At 47.5% G+C, this 19,472-nt stretch overlaps 1 protein-coding gene and 1 long non-coding RNA gene across 5 annotated transcripts in view; one reads left to right on the top strand and one right to left on the bottom strand.

Moving 5' to 3' along the window:
• Positions 1 to 4,425: 4,425 nt before the first annotated feature.
• ANKRD33B (ankyrin repeat domain 33B) overlaps positions 4,426 to 19,472 on the bottom strand; it is a 68,143-nt gene continuing 53,096 nt past the window's right edge. For all 4 annotated transcript variants that reach the window (XM_088796432.1, XM_019746028.3, XM_074329074.2 and 1 more), the window contains 2 exons: positions 18,814 to 18,954; positions 4,426 to 11,059 (listed from right to left, as the gene is read on the bottom strand). In XM_088796432.1, the coding sequence (XP_088652558.1) occupies positions 10,221 to 11,059; positions 18,814 to 18,954 (980 nt within the window). In that variant the 3' untranslated portion in view covers positions 4,426 to 10,220. The remainder of the gene's footprint in view (positions 11,060 to 18,813; positions 18,955 to 19,472) is intronic.
• On the top strand, positions 11,056 to 18,819 carry LOC141570733 (uncharacterized). The gene is made up of 3 exons (XR_012495180.2): positions 11,056 to 11,654; positions 13,542 to 13,790; positions 16,363 to 18,819. It is a non-coding gene; the product is annotated as an uncharacterized LOC141570733 (long non-coding RNA).

Raw genomic sequence — 19,472 nt, 5'->3', positions numbered from 1 at the left:
CAGAGGTTTTGGCTTGAACACCTGGCTAGAAGGTAAGGCCAGGTACTGTGACGGGGAAGCTGAAGAAGAAACAGGTTGAGGAGGAAATCAAGGGCTGTCGGCAAAACAGCATGGCAGGTCCTCAAAAAATCAAAAATAGAGCTACCATATGATCCAGGAATCCCACTTCTGGGTATTTATCTGAAGAAAGTGAAAACACTAACTCAAAAAGGTATCTGAACTGCTATGTTCATTGCAGCACTTTTTACAATAACCAAGATACGGAAACAACCTAAGTGTCTATCGACGGATGAATGGAGCGCGAGGACGTGGTATAGATACACTGGAATATTATTCAGCCACAAAAAGACATCCTGCCATGTACAACAGCATGAATGGACCTTGACAGCGTTATTCTAAGTAAACTAAGTCAGACAGAGAAAGACAAATACCATATGATCTCACTAATATATGGAATCCAAAAACAAAAACAAACCAATGAAAACCAAAAACCAAGCTCATAGATATAGAGAACAGACTGGTGGTTCACAGAGGTGGGGTTAGGGATGAGTGACATCAGTGAAGCAGGTCACAAGGTCCACACTTCCAGTTATAAAATAAATATGTGAGACGGACGGCATATGACCCAAGCTAGGCATGTGGAACTCCATTATGAAAAATAATAATAAATAAATAAATAAGTCATGGGTAGGGAATGTACAGCATGGCAACTACAGTTAATAACACTGTATTGCACATTTGAATGTTTCTAAGAGAGTAAATCTTAAAAGGTGTCATCTCAAGAAAAAGAATTTTGTAACTATGTAGAGTAACAGATGTTAACTGGACTTACTGTGGTAATTCTTTCACAATATGTACAAATATTGAGTCACTATGCTGTCCACCTGAAACCAATATGTTTTATGTCAATTATATCTTAATTTGAAAAAGAGCTGTCCTTGGCACATGTTAGGACTGGGCGCCTACTCCACACCCAGATGGACACCTTCATCCCTTGTGTGATGTGGACCTAGGCAGAGGTCAGCAAGCTTTTTCTGTAAAGGCTCAGAGAGCAAATATTTTCAGCATTGTGGGCCAACAGCCTGTGTCACAACTACTCACCTGTGCCCGCGGAGAGAAAAAGCATCATAGACAATATGGCAGTGAGTGGGCTGGCCGTACTCCAGTACGACTAGATTCACAGAAACAAGCAATGGCTGGATTTGAACTCATGGGCTGTAGGCTCCTGACCTACAACTCATCGGCAAGGTCACAGCTAAAGACCTAAATTGGTCAACAGCTCCTAGTTGGCGTTTCAAGACACCTGGCTGTTGAGGTGGCCCAGGCGAAGAGGTGGCCCAGAGAAGAGGAAGAAACTGGCTTCCAGCCATCGGGTCGGGGAGAGGTGGGAGAGTGCTGGAGAGTGAGCCTTGAGAAGGGGGCTCCGAGGGGTGTAGTTTGGGGAGACAGGCACACCCAGGCCCCCTGTGTCTCAGCTGTCTGGCGTGGTGTTGAAGGTTGAATTGTGTCCCCCCAAAAAGATACGTTGGAGTCCTACCCCAGGTACCTGTGAATGTGACCTCATTTAGAAATAGGATCTTTGCATATGTAATTAAGACAAGGTCATACTGGATTCAGGTGGGTGCTAATCCAATGACTGGTGTCCTTATAAAAAGAGGAAAATGTGGACACAGACACACACAGAGGAAAGGTGGCCATGTGGTGACAGAGGAAGGCAGGCTCCCACAAGCCGACCAACACCAGGATTGTGGTGACCACCAGAAACTGGAAGAGGCAGGAAGGCTCCTCCCCTGGAGCCATCAGAGGGAGCGTGGCCCAGCAGACACTGTGATTTCAAACTTCCGGCTTCCAGAAGTGTGAGGGAACACATTCGTGTTGTGAAGCCATCTACGTTTGTGATAAACTCCACGTTTCCCCGAAAATAAGACCTAGCCGGACCATCAGCTCTAATGCGTCTTTTGAAACAAAAATTAATATAAGACCCTTATATAAGACCAGGTATAACATAACATAACATAACATAACATAACATAACATAACATAACATAACATAACATAACATAACATAACATAACATAACATAACATAACATAACATAACACAACACAACACAACATAATATAATATATTGGGTCTTATGTTAATTTTTGCTCCAAAAGACTCACTGGAGCTGATGGTCCGGCTAGGTCTTATTTTCGGGGAAACACGGTTGTTACTGCCATCACAGGAAACTAACACAGGTGGGGCCCAAGCAGGTGTATTTCTGATGAGATGTGGGTCTGGGAAGCCCACTCTGATGGGGTTTGGCCAGGAAGGACGTAGTCTGCACCTTTCAATGTCCACTGAGGAGAGTTAGCAGGTAAAAGCTGGGCCCGCCTCCCGAAGGGGGCGGCCTAGGGACAGGGGTGAGGGGCAATGGGATGGCTCAGGGATCCTTTGCCCAGGAGTGAGGACATTTTATAACCTTTTCCACTACCAGGTGACAGTCTCCCCACCACAGTCCAGGTCACTGAACCCTCCTGCCTGGAGGTCCAGAGAGGGACCCTCCGTCCAACTTCCAAACTAGGCTCCTGGCACTAAATAAAGCTTTTGCAAGAAGAGCTAATGAAAAGTTGAAATCATATCTTTGCAGCCGACTTTTTGATTGTCTTGCTTTTTGAATAATGCTTTTGAAGTACTAAGGTGGATTTGAGTTTGACTTACATAATTTAAATTTTTTCAGCCAGGAAAATGTGAGGAAGAGTGATCTGAGACCTGTCTCTGGCGACTCCTGCAGGGACAATGTGACCTGGGATGGGAGGCTGCAGGCAGCTAACACTGCACCTGGACCACCTGCTCATCCAAGTTGGTGCCGTCAGCAGGCTGGAGGTTTCCAGGCCACCTTTCATGTCCCTGATGGAAACCAGCCCGGTCACTGCCAACAGAGGCAGCAGGAGTGACCCTCAGGGAGCCCGTGACCACGTGAAGGGCCAGGGCTGCATGCAGAAGCCCACACAACTGTCCGGTGAGGACAGGCCGCTCCAGAAGCCCTCAGACGGGGGCGCCCCCAGGGAACGCTTCAGCCCCACCCCACCCTCCTCCCAGCTCCCACAGGGGGCACTTCCAGTCTCACTGAGCTCATGCAGTTTCAGTCGGAGAAATACAGAGGAGACCACCTCCCCTCCACCCCTTCACTTTCCATGCCCCAGTTCTCAGACTTTGTAAAGAGGTCTCGTATCCCGTGTATGTCACCTTCCTATTTACTAATATTTCCACCCATCACACACACATGTCATTTGCTCTTTCACCAATACAAATAATTTCTAATAACAATCTTGACCTAGAACAACGTTTTATTTAAAACCTGACTTCCTATATAGGTCCTCCCTTAATAATGATGATTCTTGATGAGTAGAATTATGATTTTTAGTGCATCAGACTTCAGGTTTCCTAAATGCGACTAGAACTTTCCGAATAAACAGGAGCTGCTTGTTTTCAGCCCCACTACATAAAACCTCGATGAGGAATTGTGTGTGAATGTCATTTTGGGGAGCTAAAAAGAAAAAACGAAGTACTATATAAATCAGAAGAACATATAGAAGAACAAAACGTTGAGAGTCGGATGAACAGCCAATGTTGCTGTGGGTGAGAAATAACCTGTTTTGCCCATAGCCATTGGGCCAGCACTCAGCCGCCTGTGGAAAGGGCAGCTTGGCAACAATGATTGAAATGAACAGATGTCTTCCCTCCTACCTGGCAAATTCCACTTCTACACTTGTCTCGGAGAAACATTCACTTGTGTATACAAATACGTAGTTCGAGGCTCTTCATCACTTCTAAGAGGTAAGACCCAAGAACAGTTAATAGTTCAACATAAAGAAATGGTCAAACACAGCAATCAACAGGAAAGAAGGGATGGACACATACTCTCCCCAACACGAGTGAAAGAAAACGTATGGACAGTGGGATCTCATTTGTATAACACATCAAGGTAAGAAAACATTAAAGATGTATTTCAAGAAGGATGCATACATAATCGGTCTGAGGGACTCCCAGTGGGAGGCTGAGTCCCTTGTCACCTGAGACCCTTTGACAGTGTTGGGTTGATTTCTCGTGTTTGAGCATTACTAACATAGCTGTTAAAAGAAAAGAAAATTAATTTTTAAATTCTTTAAAAAGCTCTCCAGGGACACGTTTTAAGTAAAGACATGAAACCAAAGATCATTTACATTGGGTCATTTAGGTAATAGACACATAAACAAAACTATCTTTGTTTCCTCTTACATATGTAAATACATGGCAACATGGCTGAAGGACGCCTGCCTGTCAGTGTGTACTTCTGAGAAGAGGTGGACTATAAAGACATTACTTAAATGTAGGAGAAAGTATTCATGGGTAACTCATGATTTTTAAAATGTTACCATTGAAAAATCAAGTAAAAGTGTATCAGAAGAAGAAAGTGTGTATTTATTTCAATCAAAGTAAGTGACATTAAAAATACTGGTACACATGGTTTCATTTTCTAATTTATACACACTTAGGTTTACTCAAATATCACACTATTGTACCATAAGAATGTTTATTTCATGAGTGGTTTTTAATTCTGTAGCCACAAATTCCCCACATTTTTACATTATCGCATTTTTTCTATACTTTAAAACATTAAGTACAGAATTTGTTAAACATTGAAAAGGGAAAGATACATTCTTTCTGCTGAACAATAGATCATATTTAACTTAAAGATTTACTAACCTTTTGGCTACCAAGAACTGAAGCTGCTGGGGTCACATTTATTTGTAGGTCCCAAAATAGCCCTGAGGTCTAAATAGGAAAATATCTCTTATAAACTAACAAAACTCTCACTTCAAAATAAAACACTATGGAATGTACAGAATTATATCTGTAGTCAATGTTTTTACAATATCCAGAAACCTACCAGATTTTTGGAAATGACAAGGAAAATAGCTTTACATTCAGAAAACAGAGCTTATACCACGATGAAACGTACCTTGGAACCTGGCACCCAGTGCAGGCCCGTTCACACCCTCAGACCCCCGCTAACTGCCATGCAGAACAATGATTCGAATGAAGAGAACTGAAATGAGAGTAGCAGTTTACTTAAATGGGGTGCATTATTCAAATCCCTCACAATGTTCCAAGGGCTCCACGGGTTGCTGACAACATTTCTGGGTGTAGAGCATCCTTTTACGGTTTTCATCAAATTCTACACAGCTGTGCAATTCCCAACCAGCTTCTAGAACTTCTGCTCCAAAACTGGTGCTAAAGTGCTTCAACATAACCTCCCAAAACTTGAGAAAGCATCAGGCCATCACACGCCACAGCTCTACCTGGAACAGCTGGGTTCGTTCTTGTCTCTCCTACATTTCCCTTAAAAACAACATAAAGGTGCCACAGGATGATGAAACAATGTCTCTCAAAACCCAAGTTGTTCCTTTTGATTAGAGTACCTAACACTTAGGCTCAGGAAACCCCCGGACTTCCTCAGGATTCTACGGTTAATTTGGTGCCAAATTTCAGGGGATTCAGCCCCTCCCCGTGGCCACAGGCTGAATGCCTAGCAGCGCTCACATCTCTGTGACTAGCAATGACCCAGACCTGGCTCTAGGACCTCACCGAGGGGCTCCTATATCAGTCACCTGGGCCAACACCACCTCTCAACAAAAACACCTGGCTTAGGACATGCCGGCTATGTCCCAGGTCACGTTGGCCAAAGTGCTCGCAGTGGGCCTTGGGCTGTCCAGTCCTCCCGAATACACCCCGTCCACGCAGATCACACCTGACAGCCCTGGGAGCCACGGCGAAGGCATGGCAGCAGTCACCTCTGCGAGCACAAAGCCTGGTCTCCTTTCAGGTCATGTGTGTTTGTGCACGGGCGCACACACCTTCGCACACACTGTCCACTTTGGCACAGCTTGCTGCTCAGGGCTGTGCTTGCATGGCAGGGGCCCGGCCTGTCCCCTACATCTTCATCAGGTGGGGTCAGAGTGAGGAAGCTGCATTCCAGGTAGGGGTGGGGTTTTCTATTTCTTTCCAAAAATAACTTCCAGAGGAATTTTTCAGCCCCTTATTTTAAATCTTAGTGAAGAAACACATGAGTACCAGACTACAGAACTACACAGATGGATAAATCAAGTTCTCGATGCCTCGAGATACAAGATGGAGAAGACAGTACTCGGCGTTCTAAGAAGAACCGTGTCTGTTGCAAGTGCTTTGTGGCTAACAGACCTGCTGTGATGATTTTTCCCCAATTCCGTTTGTTGTCACAAACATGACTTTGTTGTTGTATAAGGAGTAACTGTGACCAACCTTCCACCCTTCCTTTTCCAGAAGACCCTGGCCCTCCGGCAGCTGCCTGGATGAGAGGGGGCTGACGGGAGTCTGCTGCAGGGGAAACCAAGGCCCAGGCCCACAGGAACAGGCCCTGCAGGGCATCTGCGTGCCACGTCCCCACAGCCGAGTGCAGAATCCAAGCAGTTCCCACCATGGGTGGAAAGGGACTGAGGGAACACTTGGGTAGCATGTTAGGATTTCCCCAAATACTGTAAACAAGAAAAAGTGCTGGCACTTTATCATATAAAGGACTGACTGACTGGGAGCTTACAAGAGTTTATGATAAATCCTAACACTACAGGGAACAACTGCATTCTATTAGAATGGAAAAAGAGCGAGCGTGAATCTCCAGACGAACCCCGGGGAAAGACCACCACCTGACTCACAGTAGTGCCGTAACTCGTTTCGCAGAGCAAACTTAGTGAACTGATGAACAGAAGTTCTCCTCTCTGAACGTAGTGTGCACAAGAGGGAAAATCGAGTGCTCGCGTCAGAGGCTACAAGAGACAAATCATACCCACTGCTTAGTCTTGGCTCATTTAGTTACCTCTCAGGGATGCTTCTCTTCATAGCTTGGTGCCCATGAATCTTCCGTGGGGACAGCAGGCTTTGCATCCATTGCAGGACTGGGGTCTGGCCCCACCTCGTGGGATTCAGTTTCACAGACCACAGCTTCATCTCCACTCACGCTGGACTTCCGGAGCCTGGTCACTCCCTGACCACAGGAGGAAGTGAGCAGTGGTGGCCTGGAATGGTCCCTCTGCACCCACAAGTCCCATTTTCCAACTGACATCATGAAATCTATCCTTTTCCACAGAATGAGCCTCGAGTCTTAGGAGTGCCAGCAGTTGAGGTGACAAAGGTATTGCAATGTCCCATCTTCATATTCTGGAGGTACCTCGTGCTGCCGGGAGCCTGTTGGGAGTGGCTTTGGAAAAGTATAGGACCCTGATGTTATGTGCTGCATTTCTCTAACGTAGCCAAAGACGTGGCAAGTGTGGCCTCTAAACACCGAAGCCAGTCCAGATGAACTCTCTCTCTCAGCTTTTCCCTCCTTCTACCCAGCGGTGCTGGGCTAGCGGAAGCACACTCGATTGACATAAGCAGAAAAGCTGTCATTTCACACCACACACCCCAATATCAGACGGGAAGGAGCCAGTTCTAGAGGTAAATGCGACGAATGGCCCATCTGTGTTATCACAGCCACCACGACTCACATACAGGGTGAATTTATTTCTTTATGAAATACAAGAGTTCACCTGCACAGGAGGCAACTGAGAGGCATGGAAGTGACTTCACATCCACCCCAGAGCCAGTTCAGGTACCAGGGTCTGGGGTTTCCATAACCAGGAAATTCAACTGAGAGGCGATTCCCAGACATCGCCCTCTAAAACAGCAGCACTGACCTCATCTTAGCAACGCGTCTTCTGTCTAGTTTAACCATAATTCACGCAAACACTAAAAAGTATTAAAATATACTTCAACTTTCCCTCTAACTATGTTTATATATAAATCCCTGAGAAGGTACCTGTCAACTTGAAATTCACTATTTACAGTTAATAAACATCAGGGGTGCAAGCAGACACCAGTTTCCCCACCCCCCACCCCACTCAGCATGGGGGTGCTGTCATCTGTCAGGAGAACACACTAGGGCTCCCTCCCTAAAAAAAACAGGGGGGCAGGAGGAGGGCTTTGAGCCAAAATTCGAAACCACCTGCACAGATGCTGGAGAAACCCAGCAACACTCACTCTTAGAAGGCATGACAAGATCACTCAGCTAGGACCCCACGTTGCCGTCCTGATGGCCTTGCTTTGCTGCCCTTTTCAGACCTCAGAGTCGTGGGCCAGCGTGTAGCCTACTGTGGAGAAGAAACCGAGCAGAGGAAGAAAAGGCAACGGAGGAAGAAGAGAGGAGGAGAAGGGGATGGCAGGGAACAAATGTGGTGACAAAGCCGAGGGGCTACGTGGAGCGCAGGAGCCCACCAATGCCCCTGACTGAGACTGGAGGAGAGGGCAAGGAGTGACCCCTCCCTGAGTGAGAAAATGCAGCCAGCCGTTCAAAGCAACGAAAATACATAAACATGAAAAATGATCTTAAAAGAGGCCAAATCAGACCATCAGGAGACTAGGGGTGTTTCCCCCTCGGGAACCAGCCCTCATCTCATCCAAGGGGATCTGGCCAATCCCATCTCTTAGGCACAAATACCAGTGGTCCTCTGTAAAAAGTGGGTCCAGACCTCTGTTCTCGTCTTCTTAGGACTTTCTGGAATGAGGGAAAAACTCAGTATAATTCTACTTTAGAAGCTGAATTACTATCACACCTATCTCAATATATGACACTGAGTGTTTGGAGAGGTGAGTATGAGATCCCAGATTCTCACAATCCCAGATGGTGTGAGTGGGAGGCAATAGGGAGTGACCAGTGCCACCCTGCCCACACACATGCACCATGAGTCAGCGGGGTGCTTGTCACAAAAACCAGGGAGCAGGGTTTGACCTGCAAATCCATGGTTACAATCAAGAGCTTCCAAATTTGTAACATGTTTAATCTATAGCTTCCAAGTAGGACACTATTTAAATAAAGTGCTGTCAGTAGTGCATTTATGACAGATACTCTGCAACCCAGATGGCCACAGAGTCCTTAGAATTTCTCAGTGTTTTACAGATAAAAAGTATAGCTAGAAAACGGCCACTGAGAGCTCGTGGCCCAGGGCAAGTCACATCCATGCTCTGCCAAAGCCCCACATTGTGGAAATTCTACAAAGTCAGAGTAAGGATGAACTGAACATTGGGCAGTTGTCAAAGGAGAAATAAAAGTAATTCCACACCGAGGAATCTTTGGAACTGAGTCTGGAGGAGGGAACCGCCCAAACCACTCCAGGAGAGTTTGCCCAAAACAAGTTTGCTTAATAAATAGTCCATTCCAATACCCGTTCCTCTAAAAATTACCTCCGTCTATTTCAGTGGTTTTCACTCTGGGTTCCTTATTTTTGCATCTTCTTTACATTTTGAAGGATATCTGAATCCAATTTATCGAAAAGCACATAGGAGTTAATTTTGTATTTCTAGTAATAATTTATTAGGTTTGCCTCCATTTTATTAAAAATAGTGTTTCCTCTTGTATCTGTTTTTGAATATGTTAAAGCTTTTGTATCCAACTTACCTAAAATCCCTCACTTAAAATGAGTTTGGTCTAGCATACTCTGAAAAAAGGTTTTTCTTCATTATTACTGAACAGATAGGAGAGCTTAAAAAATAAGATACAAGGAAATCCGATTCCTGTATCTCACTTGATCATTTTGCTGTAAAAATGTCTCCATCAAATAGGAACATATATTTGGCCTCACTTAATCTAATAAGCAACACAGGGGTCTGCACATCTACAATGAGAAGGCAAGACCAAAACAGACTGTGAAAAGAGTTCCACAAATCCTGTATGAAATCATAGAGATAGCAAATAATTATTGCTAGAAACAGTATTTTAAACAAAGGGTCTCCAGACAAATGCATTAAAACTGTCTCAAATACAAAGAGCCCCATAACCGGTAAAATGCTGCAAATTTGACCATAATTAAAATACAAAATTATACCGAAATTGCCCTTTGATAAATCGATCTTAAAAATTTCTTAAGTGAGGTTCTAAAGGTAGCCTTTTAGGCATATTGCCCACTAGATGTATTAGTTGCTAGGGGAACCGGTTGTAGGCAAATCGATGTGTGCTATGCCCAGTTCAGCAGCCTGAACATGGTCTGTTTTGAGAGTCCCCAAAGGATGTTGTCCCAGAGCGAGCGGGATGCGCGGCGCGGGAGGGGCGAGGACGGGAGGCGGGCGCGTCCTTCCCCGAGCGGAGGGCGCGGCCTCCCGGTCCCCATCCGCAGGCTGCGCTCCCCTCACGTCCTTTTCCGCCAGCGCACTGCCCGCCTTTCCTTCTGCGCCGCTGCCACCCGCTGCCGCTCCGCCTCTTCCGCCTTCCGCTTTTCCTCCTTGGCCTCCTTGTACCGCCACTTGGGGAGCTGCAGGTGGGCGCTGTCCTTGGTGCTGCCCTTCGGGGGCGCGCGCTCGGGCTGGAAGGTGGGCGCGGGCGCCTTGCTGACGCGCACCCTGGGGATGACCGCGCCTGGCCGCACGCTGCTCGGCCTCAGCAGCGGCAGGGGCAGGAGGCTGGCCTTCCGCGGGGCACCTGGCTGCTGGAGAGACGGGAGGCTGGCTCTCGGGGCCCCCTCTTTGGAGACCCCCACGACCTGGGAGGCCCCGGGCTGCTGCTCAGTGCCCTCCACCTTGTGTCTCTGCTGGGCGTGTGTGTCCAGGTTCCCAGGAGCTTTCAGGATTTCCTGCACGGCCAGCCGCCTTTTCCCCACACGGGGGGAGTTCTCAGGGCACACGGTCTGGCACGCAATGGCCACCACGGGGCTGTAGAGGCTAGTGGTCATCTTGACCATGTGGTCCAAGACCCCCCCATCTTCCAGGCCCTGGCGTGAGCGGGCGCGGGAGGTCATTGTGGACCGCACAAACTCACTGAGCCTCTGCAAGCAGTTTTTGGAGTTCGCCGGCTTCAGAACCCCCTCGGGGGACAGCGGCAGCTCTGGCTTGTACTTGACCCCAAACTGCTCCGGGCAGGGGCGCTCCAGCAACCTCTGGATGAGGCGCACCGCCTCCACGCGCCCCGTGTACGTAGCCCATTCCTGGGGAGACATCCCGCGGCGGGGATCCCTGGCGTGGACATCTGCCCCTGAAAAACACAAACAGGAATGAGTAGAGGCCACAAGAGCTTTTTCCTCCCGTGGGCAGAAAACACAGTACAGCGGAATGAAGCAACCGTCAAACTTCCACAACCTAGTAACAGACCCAACCCCCAGCCCGCTGGAGAGCCTGCATCAGTCACCTACCGTGATTCCTATTAGGACACAACCCACCATTTAATGGCTCGTCTTTCCTAAATAAAACTGCATGAACTCAGCACCTAAATCACAGAATTTTTAAAGAAATAAGATTTCCTGGCTCGCCAGCAATGGAGAGATGACGTGACAACAAAGGTGCTTTGTGAACACTCTGTGATGCTACTAGAATGTTTAAAAATACCAACAGTAACAGTCACTTGCAAAGCACTGTGTGTCCCATTTATTGATCATCTTACTGTTTCCTCACAGAGCTCTCGTGAGGACGGCTACGGTTCTTATTTCTCGGAAAAGCTTCTATCTGGGTGGTGAGTTGCTCATGGGTCTGTCGTCTTTACCAGACTGTGGGCTTCTCCAGGACAGGCAGCATCTCGCCTGCTTCCTCAACACCTACTGCCCTGCCTGGAAGGACACACGCATTTAATACAGGTTTGTTACCGAATGGATGGTGGTCACATGGGCGTCGCGGAGGCCAAAGGGCCTGCCCGAGGCCTGGTTGCTGACAGGAGAAGGTCTCCTGCCTCTCAGCCCCATGCACTGCCCACCCTTCCTCGTGACAGTTTTCTGGGACAACATGGCCAGGCTCTAGTATTCAGGGATTTAATCAAGCACGAATCTAGGTGTGCTGTGAAGGTATTTTGTAGACGTGGGTCACATCCACAGTCAGCTGACTTTAAGTCAAGGGGATTACCTGAAATATGTAATGTGGGTGGGCCTCCTCCAATTAGCTGCCGGCCTTAAAAGCAAAAGCTGAATTTTCTGGAGAAGGAATTCAGCTTCAAGACTGCATCATCAGCTTCTACCCAAGTGTCCAGCCCACTGGCCTGCCCTGCAGATCTCGGGCTTGCCAACTCCCAAAAGCACGCGAAACAATTCCTTACAGTAAATGCCTTCATAGAAGGAAACTTTTAGTATATATCACCCATTGGTTCTGTTTCTCTGGAGAACCCCGACTCCTACATCCTCCAGGCCGCCCTTACACTAGTCTCTTCCTTCATAAATCTCCCCCATCCCACCTTCTACCCCCTCCTAATATTTCATAAATCTCAACTTGGTAGTAAAATGAGAATTAATAAGAAATTGCTGTTCAGTTCATCTTGGTCCAATCGCAGCTCCATATACAGTTAAAAATCATTCAGGATTTCAAGTCTCATTAGTCATATATCTCCTGGCAAAGCAATGTGTAGAAGTGGGGCAATTATCTGGTCTGTGAGCTCCCCAGGGAGCAGTCCTGGCAGGCTCCTGTATTTATATGCCACACAGCCTCAGGTGTCTGAAATGTGATATCTGGTCAATAAGTGCCGAACTGAGAAGAGCAGGGGAGCCCCAGCAGCCCCCAGGGGCCCCACGGCCCAGGAGTATCCAGCTCACCTGATTTCAGCTGGTAAGGCTCTTAATTCTGTGACACATTAAAGAATAGCCATATTAGGAGAGTGGTAATTATTTGGAACTGGAAATCTGGATGGAACTCATTAGCTAGAGTACAATTTATAAACGGACTGAAATGAAAAGGGGGCAGTAAAAGTGTCACTGCAAAAAATAGATGACACACTAAACCTTAATTAATTGCATGTCACTTAAAAAGGAACAAACTGCAAAATTAAAATCTTAATGAACGCCGCTTGAAAAGAGACATTTTTCAAATGCTAATGGAAAACTAAAGGAACAGCTGTCCAAAGTTTAGCATGCCTCTTCCGGTTCTTCTTACACCTTTTCAAGAAGAACTTGGTAATATAACGGCCTGGGTGAGTAATTAAAACATAAAAGACAACTACCGATGATGAACACTTCACACATACACCTTTCAAAGAATACGGAAAACTTCCCAAAGGCCACTGTATCCACCTTCTCCCCACGAGATTATTGCCCCCTCACCTCCCAGCCCCACCTCCTACCCCATGTTGTTCCGCCCAGGGCTCCAGTCATGCAGACAATGGTTGGGCGCCTGCCACAGGGTCCGTTTGCTGTCATGCTGAGCGCTGTGAGTTGTCTACACAAAATCCTCTATTTTAGTCAAGGGAGCAACACACTCTAAGCAACGCGCTCTGACTGGTCTAGCCCAGGGCCTCACAACCTCGGCACTCTCTGCATTTGGGGCCAGATAACTTCTGGAAGGGTCTGTCCGGTGCCTTGTAGGACTTTTAACAGCATCTCTAGTCTCTACCCACTAGATTCCAGTAGCATTCCACCAGTTGTAGAGACCAAAAATGTCCCCAGATGTTGCCAAATGTCCCCTGAGGCCCAAACCCCACCACCCTCTCACAATGAGAATTATGTCTAACCTCGTGACTGCAACCCTGTTCCCCATTTTCCCAGCTTCCCTGTCGGCTGATCGACGGGCCCCACAGAGAAGGCATCCTGCTGAAAGGGACCAGGGTGCTTCCGTCGGCAGCACGGATCTGCAGCCCAGAGCTCTAATGACCATCATGCAGTCATGAGGTGACCAGTCAACAGTCTGGGGGTGGCGTGCTAAGTGGACAGGAGGCAGCCACCTGGGCCTGGATGTCCCAGGGAGTCCAGGGCCAGCTCTGCACGGTGCCTGCCTACTTCAAGACTTCTCATGAGGTAAGAAAAATAGACACTTGTCTTCTTTAGGCCACTGTCAAGTCAGGATTTCTGTTACTTGCGGCAGAAAGCATTCGAAACAGGTGCTGAAGAAAAACAAGCTCCCTCCATGACTCACTCTCAGGGCGCTTTCCTCCCGGAGTCGTGGCCAGGTCCATGCGCCAGCAGGAGGCAGGCAGAGCCCAGGACGCGTCACTCCCTTTCCTCGTTCTTCGCCAGCATCCCATGCTCATGTTACGCACCCTCCGAAGCCCAGCTCTGTCTCCCTCCTGCCCAGAGGCCTTTCCGGTCACACGGGGCCACTGTGGATGAGCCCTTGCAGGCTTCCTCCTCCTCTACCTCTGGGCTGTATCTTGGGCACTTGGGGTATAATGAGTAGACAAATCAGGGTACAGGTCACAGGAAAGAGCCCCTCAGGGGGCATCAGACCATCGGCACTCCAGCCCACTGCGTGGGGTGGGGAGGGAGGAGACAGCGGACTGCCAAACATGCCAAAGAGTGAGTGCGCCCCACAGCCCCCCGGCCCCGAGGGGCCCGCCTTGGAGGACAAACACCCTGGCTCCCCTGCCTCACCCGCACAAGGCATTTCTGACATGTCTTGGGCTGGGTCTTTCCGAGGTTCTGGGCAGGGCTTCTGGTGGCCCACAAGGGTGACCAGGTCATCAGCACACATTGATTCGCTTTCCTGTCGTCTGGGTCTCACTTCCGCATCCCTCACAGCACTTCCTGGGGTCACCTTCCAGAAAAACTACTTGTCCCCAAGTCCTTGCCTCGGGGTTTGCTTTCATGCTACCCAAGCTAAGACGCTGCTCTCGAGGGTATGCAATGCCTGGTTTTTAGCCCATTTTCTGCTTAGTAACTTGAAACTATTTCAACATGGCAAATTCTCAGTTCACGGGGCATTCACGTTTTCCTTATAAACAGAAAGAACCTCTGTCGTGCTAGTATGCTCTTTGGCTTTCCAGAAGCACATGGTCAGGGTCTGCCTAGGACAGAAAGACCGTCGGTCAGTAACACAACGCCAGGGCCTGTGCTCTCTGCTCCTCCCCAAACAGCCCCCCACACCTTGCGCTTTGCTCTCTGGAATCCCAGGAGGTTTCAAGGTTTTCGTTTGCTTGGCTTTGCTCCCCAAATGCTGCGGTTGTTATAGCACTCTGCGGGTATACAGCCAGCTCGCTTAAGCAGGTCTGGAACCTGCCAGCTTCCAAGTTCTGTCTCTCTTCAGAGAAAATCACGTCCTCGGAACGGCTTCCCAGAGCCACTTATTTAAATAGACCTGTCACTTTGGGGCATTAATATTCCACTGAATGAACAGGTTCCACAGCCTTCCTGTGATTCTCAGCAGCAGAGCTGACATTCCTCGGGAAGCCAAAAACCAAAGGGCCAGCAGATCAGCTTCTCAAAACCTAGTTATATTTATTAAAATCCAAAGTTATGATAATTCTAACATTATTTTGTTCTGCCTGAAAGGTAAGATAAGAGCGGATATGTGTCTGTATGTTATGAACTACTGGAAAATGTAAAGAGCTTAGGAGGGGGCACCCAGTTCAATGATTCATCATTTCTAAAAGGAAATGGTTCCTATTGAATATAATGAAATTGCCACTTGGAAATTTGACTCGGGTGCAAAAATACACTCAGGTACAGAATACTGTACTTGAAAAATGAGAATGAGATACACACTTGTGTATGTGTTAATTAATATGTGTTAATACTGGTGCATTTTGCTTTTAGAATGGCCTCAGGATAACCATCCTGTGCTGAGCTCTCAAAATACCTTCCACTGCTACACATAAACGCCAGTCCAAAGGAAACATTCAAGCAATCATACCTTTAAAGGCATTTTCTTAATATTGATATATTTAAATGGAAATAAGACAGAAATATTTGTGCAATTTTTTTTAAATACCTCAATAAGTATCCTTATTGCTGTCCACCAACCCCAGCGAGGACATTCGATGACATTTTTTTTTTTAAATCATATACACACATCTACTGTTAAAAGAAAAATGAAACTCACTTTCCTGAGAAAAAGAACTATAAACTAACTTAGTATTAACAAAAGAAAATGGAAATATTCTAGAAGTTAGACATGACAACAAAAGCCTAACAGGGCAGATCAAAAATTCCCTGAAAAGGTGTCGGATTTTTAATTTAAAAAGGAATATAAAACAAGCTGGAAAGAAGAATGTATATAAGAGGGAAAAGATTCTTTTCACATTTTCCATTTTTGTATCTACATTAGTTACATCAGTGGTTCTCATTGGGAAGCGACTGTACCCCTAGGGGACCTTCGGCAATATCTGGAGTCAATTTTGGTTGTCAAGCCTGGGGTCGGGGCTGCTATGTCACCTTTTGGCAAAGGCCAGGGAGGCTGCTAAACATCCCACAATTCCCAAGATGGCCCCCAACCGCAAAGAATTACCTGGCTCCAAATGTCAGTAGTGTCAAGATTAAGAAACCCCAAGTCACATGCTTTTTAACTAACCTCAACAAGAAAGTTTAGGAATCTCATCACAAGGTTACTTTTCAAAGGGAAAAATATACCATATTTTTTTCATTCATGTAACAGATAATTATTGAACACATAGATTCACCAATAAGAAAACAACCAACACTGACCGAGGGCGTTCCCCACGCCAGGCGTGCGTTCAATGGCTTTCCACATGTGAGCTCATTCGATCCGCATCACAACTTCCTGCAGTAGCTGCTGTCATTCCCTCGTTTTACAGAAGAGGAAACTGAGGCCCAGACAGAGTGTCAAGTGGCTGGGCCTCGGTACAACCGGTAAGCGGAGGAGCTAAAGGTTGAAACCAGGGGTCCCGGCTTCCAAGCTGCATCTGTTGAGCACTCTGCTCTGGCCACCAATCAAGGATGGACACACTCGAGGTCTGCATGAGGATTACTTTAGGCTTTGAGGGGGCGGGGCTCATGGAGGAGGGAGGGGTACACATGTGTTACCCAAATAACTGAGTGGGGGAAAAACAGCACTAGCATTCAACACACTGCGCCTGGGAGGTGTAGGCCCACCTCTCAAGAGACGCGAAAGGTGTTTCTGTCATCCTGTGAAGGAACGCAGCCAACACCTGAAGCCTCCACCAGACCCAGGCAGACCCTGTGCCTTTGCCAGAGTGGCCGGAAGGCAACTGACCTACAAACAAAAAGCCTTGTAACTGAAATTAATTCATGGGAAGCATGCACAGATGTGACTGACACCATACGTTTTCGGTTGAAAAGTAAATTCCTGAAGTTCTGTACTCAACTGTAACCAGATCCAGAGTAAAAGCCGATGAGGCTTCCTCCAAACACAAAAGCGTCATCACCACCAAACGTTTCAACAGGACGCGCCATCTCTCACCAGTACAGGTCAGGCAGACCCTAAACTATGTTCAAACGGACGTCTCACATTTGAAACTGTCGCTGAGTCAAAACCACAACCAATGGGATTAATTTTAATTATGATCTTTTTTATTTCCAAGAAAGCTGTCCTCTTTGAAGCCTCTGTCTTCATTTACTGAATTTATTTATTGTTTTTATAGCATCCCCTAAAACCTTCAGGAGGGAAAAGCAGCAGGGGAAAAACCCAAAGCAAGCTGCACATACTGGTAACCCCAGTATAACCACAAGGAAAATGACAACAGGCTCAGGCTGCAGGACCTTGTATACTGGCCAGTATGGAGACAGCCACGTCACAGACAAGGACAAAAGGCTGCAAAACTGTCACAGACCAGGGGAGGCTGGGGACACGTGACAGCTACATGTGAGCGCCTGGATGGGACCCTGGAACAGAAAGGGGGTATTAATGGAAGACTGGTAAAATCCGAATAAAATGTGAAGTTCAGTGAATAGTAATGTACCAACATCAGCTTCTCAGGAAGATCTTAACACAGGGAGACAAGTGAGTACTGTGTGGGAACTCTCTGCCCTGTCTTTGTCACTTTTCCATACATCTGAAATTATTCCAAAATAAAACTTTATTTAAAAAAAAAAAAGTTGTCTAAACAGAACTCCTAGCCTTGGCGGATGCTTAGAATTCTACTGCTGTCCTCAGGACACTAAGACGGGAGGGGAGATGCCACCTCTCTGGAACTCGCAGTGCCAAGCGGGATTGGCTGAACCCAGTGCCAGGAACAGAAAAAATAAAAAAATTTAAAAAATTAAAATAATGAAATTAAATAATGGCGGCAGGAGCATCTCACACTGATTGAGACGTTAGGGGCTGGCCCTGAGCCAGACCCTGGATGTGTGTGTGTTTTACACACATTTGCTCATTTAATTCTCAAAATAACCCAATGAGGGGGTGCCACAGACAATCAGGATTCCAGTATATAGCGAGGAAAGAACTCGAGCTCAGTCACATGGAATTTAGCTTAGTACTTCATTAACTCTGCACAGCCATTGAGAGCTTACAAAGTATTGTCACAGCCCATCCTCAGGGGGGTGAGAAATAAGTCATCATCCTGTTTCAGAGACTGGACAGGGAGGCTCAGAGAAGGAAGTGCTTCCTCCAAGATGCCAAGGTCATAAAGGGCCAGGGGGTTTCCTGTTGCTCTGAAGCTACAGCCTGAGAGCTTTCCGCATGGTGACTCATCATTAAAAAGGAAGCTGCTGTATACCAGGTCACCATGTGACCCCAACCACAGCAAGCAGCGGAGTGCGGTGGTGACTGGGCCAGCTCCGCCATGCCCGTGCCCACCGTCGGCAGGACGGGCTCGCCTCTCAGAGCCAAGACCAGAACACACATTTCTGAAGAACAGGTATGGCAGGAGGAGGCTAAAGAGTGAGGGATGAGCTCATCGGGGAGCAGGGGGGGTGACAACCCCAGCCTGAAGGTGGCTGCCTTTGTTGTGCTTGTTTCACCGTGAATGGGGACAGCCATGCACCTCAAAGAAGCTATTCTTCGTGGCATCCACTACGTTTTTTTTCTACAGCACTGATTCATCCCTTCAACACATATTCTTTAAGGGAGCAAAATCCGCATTTCCCAGATCCCTGGGACCTCACAGGACAAGTGGAGACATACCTGCTAGCATCAGGGCTCGGATGCACTCCGTGCGGCCCTGCATGGCAGCTTTCATGAGAGCCGTGAACCCGAACACGTTCCTCCTTTCAAGGTCAAGACCAGGGAAATAGTTCAACAAGTAGTTGGTGATGGTGGCGTGCCCTGCAAAGAGAATTGCACATGTGAACTGACCGCACTCCACAGAGAGTGCTCATTCCAGTGAGGCCTCCCTAGAGAGAGAAACGTGGCATGGCCGACCTCCAGGACCAGCCCATCTGCGGGGTGTGTGAGTTTGCCTCTCAGACCACAAGAAAAAATTCTCAGACTCCAGGAAATGGGAAGATACCAGGCCCTGCCTGGTCATTGCATTGCTGTTTCTGGTTCATTCTTATTCCCTTCAGCCGACTCACCTGGGAGCTCAGCTGCCCTGTCACACTGCAAAGGAGGGAACATGAGTAGCCGGGATGCTGCATGGTGGCATGTGGAACTCCTGGGCCAGTCTCAGCAGATACTGCTGGTCAGGGGAAGGTCCTAGATGCTGTCAGCCCCCAAGAGGAGATGCTGGTGCAAACAGATGCAACACTGAAAATGAGTCTCAGGGCCGTTTCCCAGGACTCCCGGGCTTCAGGGAGAAAAGTCATCATTGCAGCAATGGGATAGGCCAGTGCACACTGCCACCC

Source organism: Rhinolophus sinicus, chromosome 3 (assembly GCF_057876585.1).
Source record: "Rhinolophus sinicus isolate RSI-liver-muscle chromosome 3, RSI-T2T, whole genome shotgun sequence".
NCBI lineage: Eukaryota > Metazoa > Chordata > Mammalia > Chiroptera > Rhinolophidae > Rhinolophus > Rhinolophus sinicus.
Note: the sequence above shows the minus strand (reverse complement) of the source record. Positions and strands in the feature narration are given on the sequence as shown.